Source organism: Alligator sinensis, unplaced genomic scaffold, assembly GCF_000455745.1.
Source record: "Alligator sinensis unplaced genomic scaffold, ASM45574v1 scaffold392_2, whole genome shotgun sequence".
In the NCBI taxonomy this organism is placed as follows: Eukaryota; Metazoa; Chordata; order Crocodylia; family Alligatoridae; genus Alligator; species Alligator sinensis.
This window is the reverse complement of record NW_005842145.1, coordinates 372,288-387,290: the sequence shown is the minus strand read 5'-3', so window position 1 is coordinate 387,290 and position 15,003 is coordinate 372,288. Positions and strand designations below refer to the sequence as shown.

The following is a 15,003-nucleotide window of genomic DNA, read 5'->3' as shown; positions in this document are numbered from 1 at the left end:
CCTCCTCTGAACCCTCTCCAGGCTGGCCACATCCCTTTTGAAGTGCGGCGACCAGTAGCGGACACAGTACTCCAACTGCGGCCTGGCCAAAGTCGCATAGAGGGGGAGTATCACTTCTCTGGACTGTCTTGAGATGCACCTTTGGATGCATGACAAGGTATGGGTGGCCTTGCTGGCTGCGATCTGGCATTGGCGGCTCATGTTCATCTTGGAGTTAATAACGACGCCAAGGTCCCTTTCTGCCTCTGTGCTTTCAAGAAGGGAGCTCCCTTAGAAAAAGCCATTGCTATTTTTCTTTTCAGTCCATTCAGTCTCCTTGTATTTCACTCCCCAGCCCATGGGAGGACCAGAGAGTAATAGTGCAGTTTTCTGTCTCCTTTACCTCTGCTACTGGCAGTGAACAGCTGAACCCCAGAACTGTGGTAGATAGTTTAGAGAGACCTCTCCACTACACTCATTAAATGGCTATAGATTTTGCAGGTCCCAAAAACCTGGGTCTGAAAGTAAGGTTTGGGATGTATGAAGGAAACTGTGGTCCTTTTAAACCTAAAAGCATTTAAAAATAACCTTCCAAAATTCTACCTCACTGCATACATTGCTTTCTGCCACTTTGAGTTCCTAAGTATTGACATAATTTTTTTGTACCTGTTTCGTGTGCACACAGGTTAATTATTTAAAGCATCTTCTCTTTCTGACTGCCTGAGACATCTGTGTCTTTGTTGCTTTGTTTGTTTTGTGGGGGTGAGTCGAGTATTTGATTTAGCCCCTTGCATGTCAAACACCTGAGAATCCTCATTATCCTCTTTCCGATGCACGTTGTTTCTCTAGCTTTGAGGCACAGCTCTGCAGTTATTGCTGCTCGTGCTTAATGCTCGGTGGAAGTGTTTCAGAGGGAGGCAATGTCATGCCTGTTTTGGATCAGAAAGAGGATGATCTTTCACCTGAATTGGCTCTTGCATTACTTTAAGGCTTTAAATAGAAGTCATATTTGTCCCGAGAGAGCCTTTTGTCATGGGATTGTACAGATGTCCACAACCGTTGTCTTGCTTTAAGTCCCTCTGAAGTATGCCGGGTAAAATGTACTAACACTTTTTCCTGAGTCATCCTGTTGTACATCTATGCCAGTGATTCTCAACCAGGGTGCTGCTGCATTGAGATCTTTACAAGGATGCCATGGGGCACTGTGCAATGTTAGCATTGTTAGGTGTGCAAACATGATTCACAAAATAAACCCAGAGATTTCTAATTGGAATCCATAGTGTTCCAAACATTCTGACCTGTTCTGGTCTTTCTGAGTTCTTTGCAACAGGAGGATTGTTCTGCACTGGCATTTTCTGAGAGGGTGTCTTGAATGTAAAGATGTTGAGAACCACTGCTCTGTACGGTTATTGCCATTCATTCCAGGGACAAGCTGGTTGGTCTGTATGCTCTCACTAGCCACCTTCTGGCAAAGGAGTAGCAATGCAGCTTGGAAGAAAAATGTATGTAAATGACTGTGCTGCTCCTGTTTTGGATCCAAGTCAAACACCGGTAGAGTCAGTCCTGGGTCAAATTAAATGTCTCTTCTCTAGGTATCAGTTTTACCTACCCGCATTCACACAGGACACCAGCCCCTATGGTTAATACCTAATGCTGGGAGGAGAAGAGCTGTCAGCTTTGATTTGTAAATGTATTCCTTGTGTTTGTTTGTCCGTTTATTCCACTTACCTGTTTTCTCTTCCCTGCCTGTTTCTAGATCACCAGAAGAGGAATGCCCCCCAAAGGGGGTGGGGAGGTGGTATTTTCCTGTCCAGTAAGGAAAACCTTGCAGCCCATTCAGTTCACAGATCCTGGCAAGATCAAGCGCATCAGAGGAACAGCGTATCTTTTTTTTCTTTCCCTCCCTGCTTTCCAGGAATTTTTTTTTTTTAATTTTCCACAGACTACATTTTATCATGTGTGGAGGTAAGGGGAGAGAAGGACAGCAGAGTGACACAGTGAGATTGTCATGCTTGGTACCCAGTGGTATGATCACAGTGATTGATTAAATTGCTGCATATAAGCCCTTTGTCTGTAAACCAGTCTATAACATTAAAATAGATTAAAAATGTTTGCTTAAGTAGCAAGAAAAATATACACACTTTCTAATCATGTATCATACAGTGCTCCTGGAAAGCCAATTTCAGTATTTGATTTATTTTTTAAAAAGCAACAAACTTAGTTTTATTGTAGCTTCACTTGATAGGCGCTTTTCTTTTTATAATGATGAGACTAAATGCATGTTGGATGGGAGCCTAGAATTAAGCTGCATGGAACACATGTGCACTCGAGCATTGGTGGTTTTATTAAAAAATGGATTCGTTTTTAAACCTTAGTAGCACTGTCAGAGATGGAGTGATGAAATGCTGGGAAAAGAGTACACTATAGCAAAATGCAAATTATAACACCAAGGCTCCACAGAACAGATCCTTTTATTTAGTTCTTGTTTTTTCACACTCTGTCTTCCTCGAACCTTCTGTTCCCTCAGAGATGGCAAGAACTTTTCTTGATCAGAAGTGCAGGTATTCTGTTCCCTCTTGGGCATGAAAGAATTGGAATTCACACTCCCTATGAGCTGTGGCTTGTTAGTAGCTTAGAATATAACTGTAACTCAGAAACTGGATTGTTTGGAAGTAATTTTTAAATTGTTGCAAAGAAGAAAACCAGATCAAATGAAGTGACTTGCAGTGTAATCAGCTTTTATTTGTGGCCCTTCCTCATCACCTCCCTTCTAACATGCAAAAGAATGAAGTATCTTGTCCTACAGTCTTCGGATTGGTACAGTATCACTAGTCTTTGTTACAGTATGTGCATTGAATCAGTCAACAAGGAAGGATTTACATGTTTGATAGTGTCACACTCTTTATCATAGTCTTTCCAGAACTTCAACTTCCATGAAGCTTCTCTGTGTCCTTCTCATTTCTGCTTTGTGAACTTAGATGCCATGTCTGCATTTGAAAACACTGGAATTGAGCTTTGTATGTGAACCACTTTCCCCCTTTACACTGTGGCTTCCCTTTTCTTTTGCCCTGATCTTGCTCCCAGGAGACTTTGAGGCAGGGGGTTGTCCGGAAAGCAAGATTGGAAGCAGCATTGTTAAGTGTGTCATTTTGCTTTCTGCCAGCCTAGGAGCCCTCTTTTGGATGTGAGTGTTGTCCCAATGTACAACTGTGCAGAATTTCTTCCTTGTATCCATTGTGCTTTTGTAGTAGTGCAGTGATTTTCAGCCTTTTTTCATTTGCAAGCCCCTACAAAATTACAAATGGAGGTACAGACCCCTTTGAGTTGTAAGTGTGTGTATTCACACACTTTTGATTGATCAGTCTTTCACAGACCTGTTAGATGTAGTCTGCAGACCCCCAAGGGTCTGTGGATCATAGGTTGAAAACCACTGTGGTAGTGCAGTCTTACATTTACACTGTGCCTTTGATTCCCAAGAGTTATTGGTACCCTCATATAAACTGTGGACAGGGATCAGTTTGCTAATCATTATTTACTGCCTTTAATTTGACTATCTGGATCATTTAAAATATAATAAGCTGTATAGAAGGAGACTTTAGAGCAAGAGTATATCTAGTTCAAAAGAGTGGGTGGTGGGCATGGACTGGGACAGTCAGGAGACAGTCAGTTGGGCCGTGGTATGACAAAAAATAGCAGACAAAAAATGAAGTGACAGGGCCTGAAGGCAAAGCCTTTCTGTTCCTTTCCTATGTATGCTTAGCTTACTTAGCTTAGCATGTTTAGCCCAGCTCCAACTGGTAGTTTCATAGAAGTGGCACATTTTAATAAAGCCAGAGCAGACGTGTACTAGGTAATGCTTTGGGAATGTCTTTTGAAGGTAAAGTAAAGAGGGAGAGATGCAAGTTGGCTTTTTCCTTTTCTTGGTGTATAAAGAGACAAAAGGCATTGTCTGTTTAAAAAAAAAAGATATTTTATGGTGACTAGGGAATGAGTGAACTGATAGCTTTGCAAGAGTTCAGAGTGAGTGGTGAGCACAATGTGATGGCAAAAACTTAATTAGTACTGTTTGGAATATTTTTAGAGTTTTTTGCTGATACTTCTTTAACTTCACTAACTAATGATCATTTTGGAGAGATGTCTTTGTTTGAAAACTTGTATCCTGGCTTCTTTAATGATGGGAGAGGTTTGCCTGAAGAGAGGTGCTTAAACAAGCAGGAAGGATTGGATAGAACATGCCTGATACTTTTTAGATACAGAAATGAGCACTCCTTTCCCAGCACCAAGGAGATTCTTTAAGGGTGAATGAACAAAACATTCAGGTCTACACATCATGAAGAAACAGAAGCTGATGCAATATCTCTTTAAAATATCCCTCAACAGACTCATTTAAGATGTGGGTTTGTTTAATTATAGTAGGATAGTCTTCTATACAGGTTTCTCTATATCTGTTTTCAACAGAGAGTTCTTAAATGATCTTGTAGAAAGCAAGGAATGGAGGCAGTTCATGAGAGGAGATGGTTGGCATTGAGACCTCTTTGCCTTGCATATCTCCTGGTTTTTAGGTGTCTTTTGATCATAGTAAAATCCTTGACATCACAATGTAGATTTTCAGTCAGAGTGTCACCACAGATGGTAAACAGAATTGTGGATTCAGCACGAAGCATCCTAAATAAGTTCATTCCAGATATATATATCTACACAGATCACATGAAGGGGACCAGCTCTGGAAAGTAAGTACTAAAGGTTTGGACAACACCGTAGGGGTGGGGGGTGGCAATCGCCCCAGGCACCAAAGCAGAGGGGTGCCAACAAGTACTGCCCAGCTGGGGTAGGGCACAGGACAGAGTTGTGAGCGACTCATTTGTGGGGGGCAAGGGGATGAGGGAAGGGCAGCTCCCATCACTGTGTGCATTCCTGGGCAAGCATGGTGGGGCTGTGTGCCCCCCAGATCTGTGCATGGGGAGAGGGAGGGCTGCTGCTGCAGGCTCTGCCCTGAGTGCTAAACTTCCTTGCCACAGCTCTGGGTTTGGGAAATGTAACTTATAAAAGCGTGATAAATATTTTTTGGCTTGTCTGTTAATGTGCCAAATGAAAACATAGTACAGTTGATCTTCATTGCCAGATCATCTGTATAGTGAATTACTTTTTACAAGAAAAATGAAAGCAGTTCCTAAATGGAATGTGTCTAGGTTTCAATCAAGAAACATGTGCTAAACATGAAATGTTATCAATGGATTACTGATATATTACAACATTTCCTTTTGGTTTTTCTTCAGCATTTAAAACTGTTGCTTTAGTCTAGTTCTGTGCTTTAATGTGAGAGAGAGGATACAGGGCATACAATGATTATAATGCAAAGACTAAAATTTGAGTCAGGTTGTAGACATGAATTGGGAAATCTGATATATAGGCCCTTTGAAAAGTTAGGATTCAAAGCCAAAGTCAACAACAGTGGTAAAAAATAATTATAATACTACATTTTATTGATCTTGCTCATTAATAGAATGTGAAAGTGATACAGGGTGGGGACATAACCGTTATGATGCATCAAGGCACAAATTGAGGTGTTTTGCTAAAATGTGTGTCTAGTTCCATTGTCCTGTTGTTGTTTATAACTAAGGGTGGAGGAGAGCTAAGAAATGACTTCCTTTTCTTATCTCTAATTCACATCAATGCCCCCACCACTCCTTCTCCACAAGCAGTTTTCCCGCTTCCTTGCTTGACTCATTTTTTGTTTTGTTGTGTGGACAGGAGAGGACACTTAGCTGAAATCACACGGGTAATTGAGAGAGAATGGAATATAGTGCTATTTGTGGGTGTTTCCCTGGGGCAGTGAATGATCCTCAACACTGGTTCTTTCTTTAGAGACTGAAAATCCCAATATGTTGTAAACCCAGGGAAGAACACTGGAATTGCTGTTTTTGTTCTATCATGTATTATATATCACAAAACTGAGTCACATTCCTGGGTGTTTGCCCAGGAGTCCTGCTGCAGTCGGAGGGAGCCCTGTGTGTGCAGCCAAGAGCAGAACTTCAGCCTTCTTGCACTCTTCTTCAGTGGAGTTTGGTGGGTGGCCAGTAGCTTAATCACTGTGATGTGCTTGTACCTACCTCTTTTTCCCAACCTCTGTTCTCCTAACGACTGCTTTTGCTTCCTTTGGGATTTCCTGCTTCATACCTGGCTGCAATGCTCTCTTTTGAAATTGCTTTTTGGTTGGCATTGTCCAAGTCCTCCATTAGCAGACTCCTGCAGGCCCACCTGTTCATGCAGCTGTCCAACTTCATGGCACGCACCTTTACTCGGGTTTTGCTTAGAGCCACAGATCGTAAAGACTATGGGCCAGGAATCGATACACTATGGAAAGGGCAATGAATTGGGACTCAAAAAAGCATGGCTTAGACAGGATGCTTGTGGCTAAGCTTCTTTGTGTTCTTGGGTAAATTGTATATTTTAGCCTGTTCCTCTGATTCTCATGTGTAAAATGAGAATGCTTACTTTCCTCACAGGGGTATGGTGAGGATAAATTCTTTGAATAATGTTAAAGTCCATGGACCCTGCAATGATGATGGCTATGGACATATACAATTACATTTTACCCCTATTATGCCAACAGCTGCATGTAATATTTTAAGATGGATTTTCCAAATTGCTGAATGCACACAGCTTCAGTCAGACAACTCTGACTGAACAAGCTCTTTGCCTTTTTACCAGAACATCTCAAAGCCTCTTGCATGTGATTAGGCACAAATTTTTTAAAGGGGTCTCACAAGTGACTTTCAGTGAGCTGAGGCCCCTGTCTCTTCTGAAAATTAGGTGGAAGTGATGTTGACATTGTTAACTAACCTAACTAGTACAGTGTTTTCCGTATTTCGAGGAAAAGGTATATGCTGTACATGAGAAAATACAGTATTTTTTTTGGAAGTCTAAACATCTGTGTAGAGTAGCCCTTATCTATTTATAAACTATTTTGTGCAGAGTGAGTCAATGTTTCAGTTTCTAAGAAAGGCTTTTGGGGGTTTTTTTGTTTTCCTGTTTCACCACTGTATGGAAAACCCCTGGAAACAAGGCATTGTGACTCAGGGTTTTGAACAGTAGCTGGCATTAGGAGGCCTTTTACTTCTGGTACATGATTTCTATTAAGTGAAGAGTGATAAAATGACAAGAAGTAGAACTAACTGCTTTCAGACAAGTCTCTATCATAAATTACCATTGGCATTGGCAGATGCCACTGAGAGGTTGAGTAAATGAGCATGGGGACCAGTATCCATTCTCATTCTTGCGATTGGCTTCTCTGTGTTGGTTGGCAGGGCTGGGAAAGCCCAGTGTCCTACCTGTCTTGTGGATTAAAAGATTAGCAACAGTTAGTTGAGCATGTGTGCACTATCCCTGTTTCTTGGGATAAAAAAGATTAAGCAATGTTCCTTCCAGGATGCCAGCAGCTTCAGCGAATCCATCATCTTGGCACCTTTTACAGTTCTGAAAGTTGCTTTAAAAATGAGGAGAGAAATTCTGAGTTATATTCATCTGTGTGTTGGGGGACACACTGCAGAAGGGTTTGTTGGTGCAGATGGTTGCTAATATCCTCTGCAAGAGCAGGGGGATTTAGACTTTTATTTGTGTGAGCCAAATCTCTTACTGCCACATGCAGGTTTTGCTAATTAATGAGAGAGACAGAGCATGTTTACTGAAAAGAAATTTGTCAAGGTTGGTAGCTGGTAAGATTTGGCTTCTCATGGCACTGTTCCCACCTTTTTCTTTGGATGCCTTTTCTGTCAGGAAGAGAAGGAAGGTCTTAATATACTTCCCACATTGCTCTATAAACACAGACAGTTAAATGTGGGTGGGGATCACCAATATGTGCAAAGGGGTAATCTCACTGGCTCTGTAGTAGTGCTGGCAAGAGCACAGCAGAAGGAAAAGACAGATATAGTCAGTTTGAGTCTCTGAACTGCATTCGGTGATTAGAATTGGGAACAGAGTGGCAGCCGGCATAAACCCTAATTAGTAACAGCAAAAGAATATGCTTAGACCAGGGGCAGGCAATTATTTCGGGCGGAGGGCCACTTACTGAGTTTTGGCAAGCCATTGAGGGCCGCATGACAGGCAGGCAGGGGCAGCTAAATATTAATTTTCTAAATTTTTTAGGGGCCCCGTGGGCTGGATAGAATGGCCTGGCAGGCTGCATTTTGCCCACCTCTGGCATAGACCGTTACAGTGTGCATCACTTCTTCTATAGCTGTAAAGAAAAGAATTCAGTTGGCCAAAAGTGTATTAGTACAGCAGTCAAGAATCCTTGGGTGAATTTGATATCTTTTATTAGACCAACCCAAATAGTTGGAGAAAAGTTATTAAGCAAGCTTTCGGGTTCAAAAACCCTGCGTCAGGCAGTGACAGTACAGCAGTGGCTGTTCCAGCTATTGCTGCCTTGGACATCCTGGCAGCCAATGGTGGAGGATCTACTGTAATGTTACAACAGCAGTACATGCTGGATTGAAGCATATCCTGCTGCTTTAGTGTATTTGAGTCAGTAAGGGCTGGAAGTACCTCATGGGGCTTTCTAGTGGCCTTTGCTTTTGACCTGTCTCTCCTTTGAAGCCTTGACATGTTCTAGAGCAGTGGTTCTCAACCTTTTTTGTATTGGGACCCATTTGTAAACATTGGTGGCCAGTCCCAACCCAGTGTCCCTCACTCCCAACCTGCTGCCCCCCTCACCCATGCCCCAATCCCCCCCCCGTGTGGGGTAGGGGGTAGCGGGGAGGGCTGGAGGGTGGGTGTAGGGCATGGCGGGCCCCAAGCAGCCCCTGGCAGGCTGGAACTCTGCCGGTCTGCAAGGGAAAAGCCCTGATTTCCCACGTTTTTCTTCTTTAAAGGAGAATCCATTTTTAAAATTTGTTCGCAACCCTTCCACATATTCTTGCAACCCACTTTTGGGTCGTGGCCCTTGGGTTGAGAAACACTGTTCTAGAGGAAATTTGGGATTACTAGTGTGATAGAGGATCTCTGACAGAAAGGGGAAATGGAGAGTTTTGGCAAAAAAAATCACCCTTCATCCCCAGAGCGGGAAGCAGGTAGCTTAATTTAAGAAGGTGATAGACTGAAATGGGAAACAAAAAAGGCCTATCCAAAATCTAGAATGCAAAAGTGGCAAGGAGTGAGGGGAGAGGTGCAAGAGACCTGAAGGAAAAGGCTGGCATGTCGGTTGAAAGAGAAGGAGGCTGCATTTATGCCCAATTGACTTTTATTCTATCGAGTAATCTCATGTTTGTTCTTCCCTCAACCCTGAAGAAATGAAACTGGGCTCCTTATCAGGCTTGAGAATCCCTTCCTTGTTCACTCTTGCCAGCTAGTCTCTGTTCCTGGGCCTCCTGCACAGAAATTGTCGCTGCAAAATTGTGCTGCGGCATAAGTGTCTGCAGCACTTAGTTCCTCATTTGATCTGTTTGTCTTACTGTATTCATCTTTAAAAGAATCAAATACCCATGTGAACTCAAGATTTTGTTTTGCATTAAGTGTTTAAAACAAATCATGTGCACAAAGAAGGAAACAGGCTTTGATTTTTGTGTCCGTTGGTGAGTTTGCGAGAGACGGTGGATGTGCATGTGGATTTTTCTCTTCGTTTTGTGACTAGTCCATTAGCAGTTAAAGATGTAACATTCAAGTTCGGTTTGCTTCTTCTAGAAGAGCCATTACAAACAGAGAAGGTATGTTGAGAAGTCTTCAGAATACAATTTGAAATGCTGTGTAAACGTGTGCATCAATCTCTTAATGTGGCAGAGGCGCTTTCTTGAAACTGATTGAGGTCAATTCCATGACTGTGAATCAGTGGCAGTGATCACTCCACATGCCCCTTTACACTGCTGGGCACATATACACATAGTTTTCTGTCCCACTATGTGCCGGAGATCCGCAGCTTCAGAGCAGACTTGATTAATCGAGTTCGAGTCTGCTCCTTACGCAAGCTGAGGTGAACTGTGCTGCACCGTATGCAGTTGTATAAGTGGTGAAGTGTGCATCAGCGTGCAGAAAATGGCAGTGGTGCACTTTTGAACTAAAGCACCTCCGATGTGTGTTAGTTCAAAAGCACGCCGCTACCATTTTCTCAGCGCTGATGCTCATTTTACCGATTATACAACTGCAAGCGTCTCAGTGCTGTGGGTGCCGAGTATAGCCGGAATGGGGCTGCGATGGAGTGGAATTAGGCACAAATGCGTACTGGTTGAATTGAAAAGAACTTTACTTACAAACTGACGTACAGGGACTTGCGTCGATGCACACAATGTAGGCACAAGCAAAATCACACCGATGTTTTCTGAGCATGCAGGGTACGGGGTACGTCGGGACGGTCGTCGACGGGGAGTGGTTGGTGGTTGATCAGGCCTCCAATTTTGCTCCAAGGTACACGAGGAACTCGTTCCCCACGTGCACGCAGAGTTCTCCGACTTGGGTGGAAACTACCCAAGCTTTTATACGGCTAGTGAGCCAATTGCTAGCCGCCGGGGATGAATAATTTAAGATGAGCCAATTGGTAGCATGCATCCAAACGGTGCAACTGCTAGTTTTGGAGGGAGCTGATCACTGCACCAAGGCTTTTCCCGCCGTAGCGAGGCATCCCTTGCACCGAGTACTCACATCGTGCTAAGAATTCTGCTGTGTCAAGGCACTTTTAATTACTAAGTACAGACAAGTGCCAGGTGCTTTTCAAAGCACCCGGTGCTGTGGTGCTTGCATGTGTAAAAATGGCAGCGTTTTAGGACGAGAAAATACTGTCAGTAATGCAATGTAGTTGTTCCATCTATCCATACCAGCATTTCTCAGTCTTCTGGTATTGATGATACTTTATTTGAAGGCAAACATTTTCATGAGTACTTAGGATTTGTTGTTAAAGGAAGAGGAAAAAAGTATCATACACCTTTCTAATGAATGAGTGTGCTTCGGGTAGTCAATGAAGAATTGTTGACTTTGAAACACAAGTTGTGCTGGGAATGGGGAAAATGTGAATTTGCTGTCAAGATCCTGAATTGCAGTCATGATTGGGCATCTGAAATAGATCATTTGCATTCTAGTTGCCTTGTTTTGTGCACTGGGAACTGCATGTGGTAAAAAATCATCCTTAATGCCATTTGTGATGCTATATATTGTGTATGTTGCATATTTTGAGTGTACTGCACAAGCCAACGGTGCAGAATTTGGAGTTCTGTCAGAGCCCTGGAAGCATTGAAGAGCATATGCTTCTATGCTCTGTTCAAATACTGGTAGTTTGCATGTACCGTGTTATTGGAAAAGGGAAACTAGTGACACTATCTTAGTTCATCTCTGCTATGTTGAGGAGAATGAAATAAACTGTTTTGAACTGGCAATTTTTAATATTCTTCCAAAGCTGAAAATTAAAATACTATATGAATTAAAAAATGTGTTAATGTATTGTTTGAACTTCTTGGTAAAACTGAACTCAGTGGTTTGTGGATTTCAAGGAAGATAAAATCCCACCTCTGACATCCACAGTAAGACACAGTAATATTGCATATTGGCATTGTTCTGGGTTTTGCAGCACAGGAATTCTGTCAGAATAAATTCTGAAATTCTTGCTAGCAAGGATGTTTGCACCTGTTTTGAGCTGAAAGGGGAAAGAGCTAGCAAGTAAGATGAGATAAAGCTCTGTCGACTGTTGCACTTAAACAGGTTTTTAAACCTAGTGCTAAGAATTAACACAACACTCGGTTGATGAATAGCAGAAAGGCTTGCTTTAATAACTACCAACAAGCTACAAAGCTAAATGATAGAAAAAAGACTCTTTCATATACAATGAGCTATAGTCCTTGTGTTATCTTAGGTGCAATAGTGTTTTCTTACCAGTGCAAGCAGGGAAACTGGTTCAGTCTTGCAGCCTTTACTTATGGGCTGGGTGGTGCAGTATGGCTTCTTGATCTTTCCAGGACTACACACATTGCTGGCAAATCTGCTTAATTCTTATACTGTTTAATTGTATAGCTTCAAAGCATTTTTCCTTTGATGGGTGGCCACTTAAAGTCTGAACAAAACGGGGAGGAAAAGGAGGGTCATATCATCATATTAGAAAGGTTAAATTGCCTGGATCCTGGTTTTGGATTTGTCTAGATGTAAAGACTTGTGTTTCTTGCAGCCCCTGAAATTAGAGATCAATTACGGGTGATGGGTCTTGAGTGGTTAAACAGGATGCTTAGAGCCTTGATTACCGGTCCGGTCTTTGGGTATTTGTTTATTAATGGGGCAAATTTGCAATAACTTGTAATGGTGATGGTCTGTTTACAAAACTCCAGACATACAATGAATGATTGAGACATTTGTAACACCTTAGACATTGGATTCCTGTTTGGAGAAATGTGAGGATGTCACGTACAGGACATCTTTCTTGTATTCAATGCACCTTTTACAAGTTTTGCTTGAAATGTACATTTAGTGTTTTGTCTTCTTTAGTTGCTGGTTCAGTTGAAATGTATATGTAGTTTCCTTTCCTTCTCTAGTTGCACTGGCTCAGCCTCTTTCTCTGGCTTTCTTAGCTTGGAGATACACATGTGATGAGTGTCAGGTCTCTGCCAACAATTTTAACCATCACTTTTATTATTTTACTAGCGGAAGGACCTGTTCCATGCCCGGGTCATTATTTTTGTAATTGCAGTGTTTATTTTCAGAGAACTTGGTACAACATATTTAAGTAAAAAATATTGTTTATTTTTAAAGAATATAGTACAACATATTTAACATTTAATATTTAATGTGAAGTGACATCTCAAGTGACATTCAAATAAATGATCTTTATTATAGAACTTCATTGTAAACAGTGTTCGTAGTGTTTCCTGTTGACCTCAGTACATACAACCCTCTTCGACTACCAGCTCTCAAGCAAGCCACATATAACTGTCTGTGTGAAAAGCATTGTTCCCTTAAATAGTGACTGGAAGCCCCAAAAAGGGTTTAGTGAAACCCACCTATAATTTTCCTTGAGTGGTCTTCAGTGATTTTGGAAGGTTTAGAGTAGATAGGACCAGCCATTCTTGAGTTATAAGCAAACATACATACAGATATACCCTTGATTTTATATATAAAGATGGCATGGGTCTGGTATTGAGTACCACAAGCTCCACCCTCTCTTACACCTAATGGGTTGCAAGCCATTAGCAGAGTTTAATATTCTTTGTACCAGTCTTGTCCCAGCCACTGTCTTGCATGTTTGTGCAAGAGACACTTTTCCAAGCTTTCACTGGTTTTCACAGCCAGCAGACTACTTTGTATACTGGTTTTTGCCAAATCTAGAAGCATTAAGTGATGGTTCTTTAAGAAATCTTAGTTTTGTTTTTGACCGTTAGTGAGGTCGGTTGCTTCAGAAACAGCAGCAATCAAAGGTGGGCGAAATGAATATTTCAAGAGCATTTATTAGACTTTAGCTTATTAAGTGTGAAGAGTGTAAGGGCTAGCGAAAAGGACAGGTTTTGCTGGATTGAATTCTGAAATGCTGTTGGCTAACCAGTTACTCTAAGGAAGCATGTTGGAGACTTTATGGGTAGGTTAGAATGAGAGTAGTTTAGCTTTTTATCTTTTAAATTTCAAATACATCTTTTGGTTTTGTCATTCTCTTTCAGGTCTCCAGGTTTTGGCCTGTCTCTTGTTGCAGAAACCATCAATGGCACTTTTCTCAGTGCTGAATTGGCTTCTAACCCTCAGGGCCAGGGAGCTGCTGTACTCCCAGAAGAACTTGGTCAGAACTGTGCAAAGCTGTTGCTGGAAGAGATTTACAGAGTAAGTAGCTGAAACAGTCTCTCTGTCCCTTGTGTACAGGTAGGAAATGTGGCAGCCTGGAGGGGGTTTCAGCTGAGGCATGTTCTCACATCCAGTCTTTTTGAATTTCCAGTAACAATTAAAAATAAGCCCTTTTAATACACAGATAGATGAGTTAGGTTTTTTTAGAATAGTAATTTGATGTTCCCTTGATGTTCCTTGATATTAATTGAGAGGCTGCCCCTGAGTCCCAGAGTGCCCTCACCAGTGCTTTGCCTAACCTGACTCGTCTCTCTTGATTGCTGGGTCCTCTGTCCACTAGCCAAAACAACATGGTTCCCCGGGGGTGTTTTTTGCACCCTGGTGGACCTACTGGTGCCTAGCTGGTACTGTGAACCAGTGGTCACCACCTGTGGCCCAAATAGCCCGTATTTAAGCCTTAGGGCTCTTCATTGTGGCGTCCTGCCACCCCCATAGCCACGCCTATGCCTTGCAGATGTCACTCAGTCACCATTTTGCCTTCCTGTATAGGCTTCAACCTTCTTAGCTTTGGCCTACAGGTTACTTTGGCTGTTGACTGGTAGCCTAGGCCCATTGGGTCTGGCCTGGCCTTTCCAGTCTCTGCCTCTTGTTGGCCCCTTGCTGCCCTTGTTGCTGTCTCTGGGCTCAGGCCCTGACCATCTTGGCCATAGCCTGTCTGTCCCTTGCACCATTGCCCCTGGCAGGGATCAGCCTAGCATGCCCCTCAGGCACCCATGTGTCCTCCTGCCCTCCCCTGATAGCCACCTCTGGTCCTTCAGTGTAAACTAGAACAGGTCCTCTCTGAGTTGTCATATGACTGCCAGGCCATCTTCCCACTCTGGTTCCCTCTGCCCTGGGAGTACCTGCCATGGCCTGCAGCTCCCTCTCCCCAGTATGAGTTGGCATGAGCTCCTCTGTCTACAGAGTTAAGGGCTACGCTGCCCCTCTGCCTCAGGAACTCAAGTTTATATTCCCTGGGCTCCTTCCCCTTCCAGCCAGGTGTTTTCTTGACCATCTACAGGTGTGACCCTTCATCCTAATGGGCAGCTTTCTGAACCTAGGCTACAGTTCTCTTCCCTCCTGCAACTAACCCCTGTTAAACTGCCTGGGGCTCTTTCTATTGCAGTCTCTCTCTCAAAGTAACAGGAGCTCCAGGCTCTCTTTTACAACTTCGCTCAAAACAAAATAAAGACTGTTATCATATCAGTCTAGTATAATATTTTCAATGGCTGCTTTGGTCTTTGTGGCTTT

The 15,003-nt window shown here is 42.6% G+C and overlaps 1 protein-coding gene across 2 annotated transcripts in view; it reads left to right on the top strand.

Moving 5' to 3' along the window:
• The window catches only part of RCL1 (RNA terminal phosphate cyclase like 1), a 61,373-nt gene that overhangs the window by 24,219 nt on the left and 22,151 nt on the right, over positions 1-15,003 (top strand). The window contains exons 5-7 of one of the 2 annotated variants that reach the window (XM_006025403.3): positions 1,736-1,860; positions 4,584-4,709; positions 13,596-13,752. In XM_006025403.3, the coding sequence (XP_006025465.1) occupies positions 1,736-1,860; positions 4,584-4,709; positions 13,596-13,752 (408 nt within the window). Of the gene's footprint in view, positions 1-1,735; positions 1,945-4,583; positions 4,710-13,595; positions 13,753-15,003 lie in introns of both variants that reach the window. The other variant, XM_025206207.1, reaches the window with a different exon arrangement.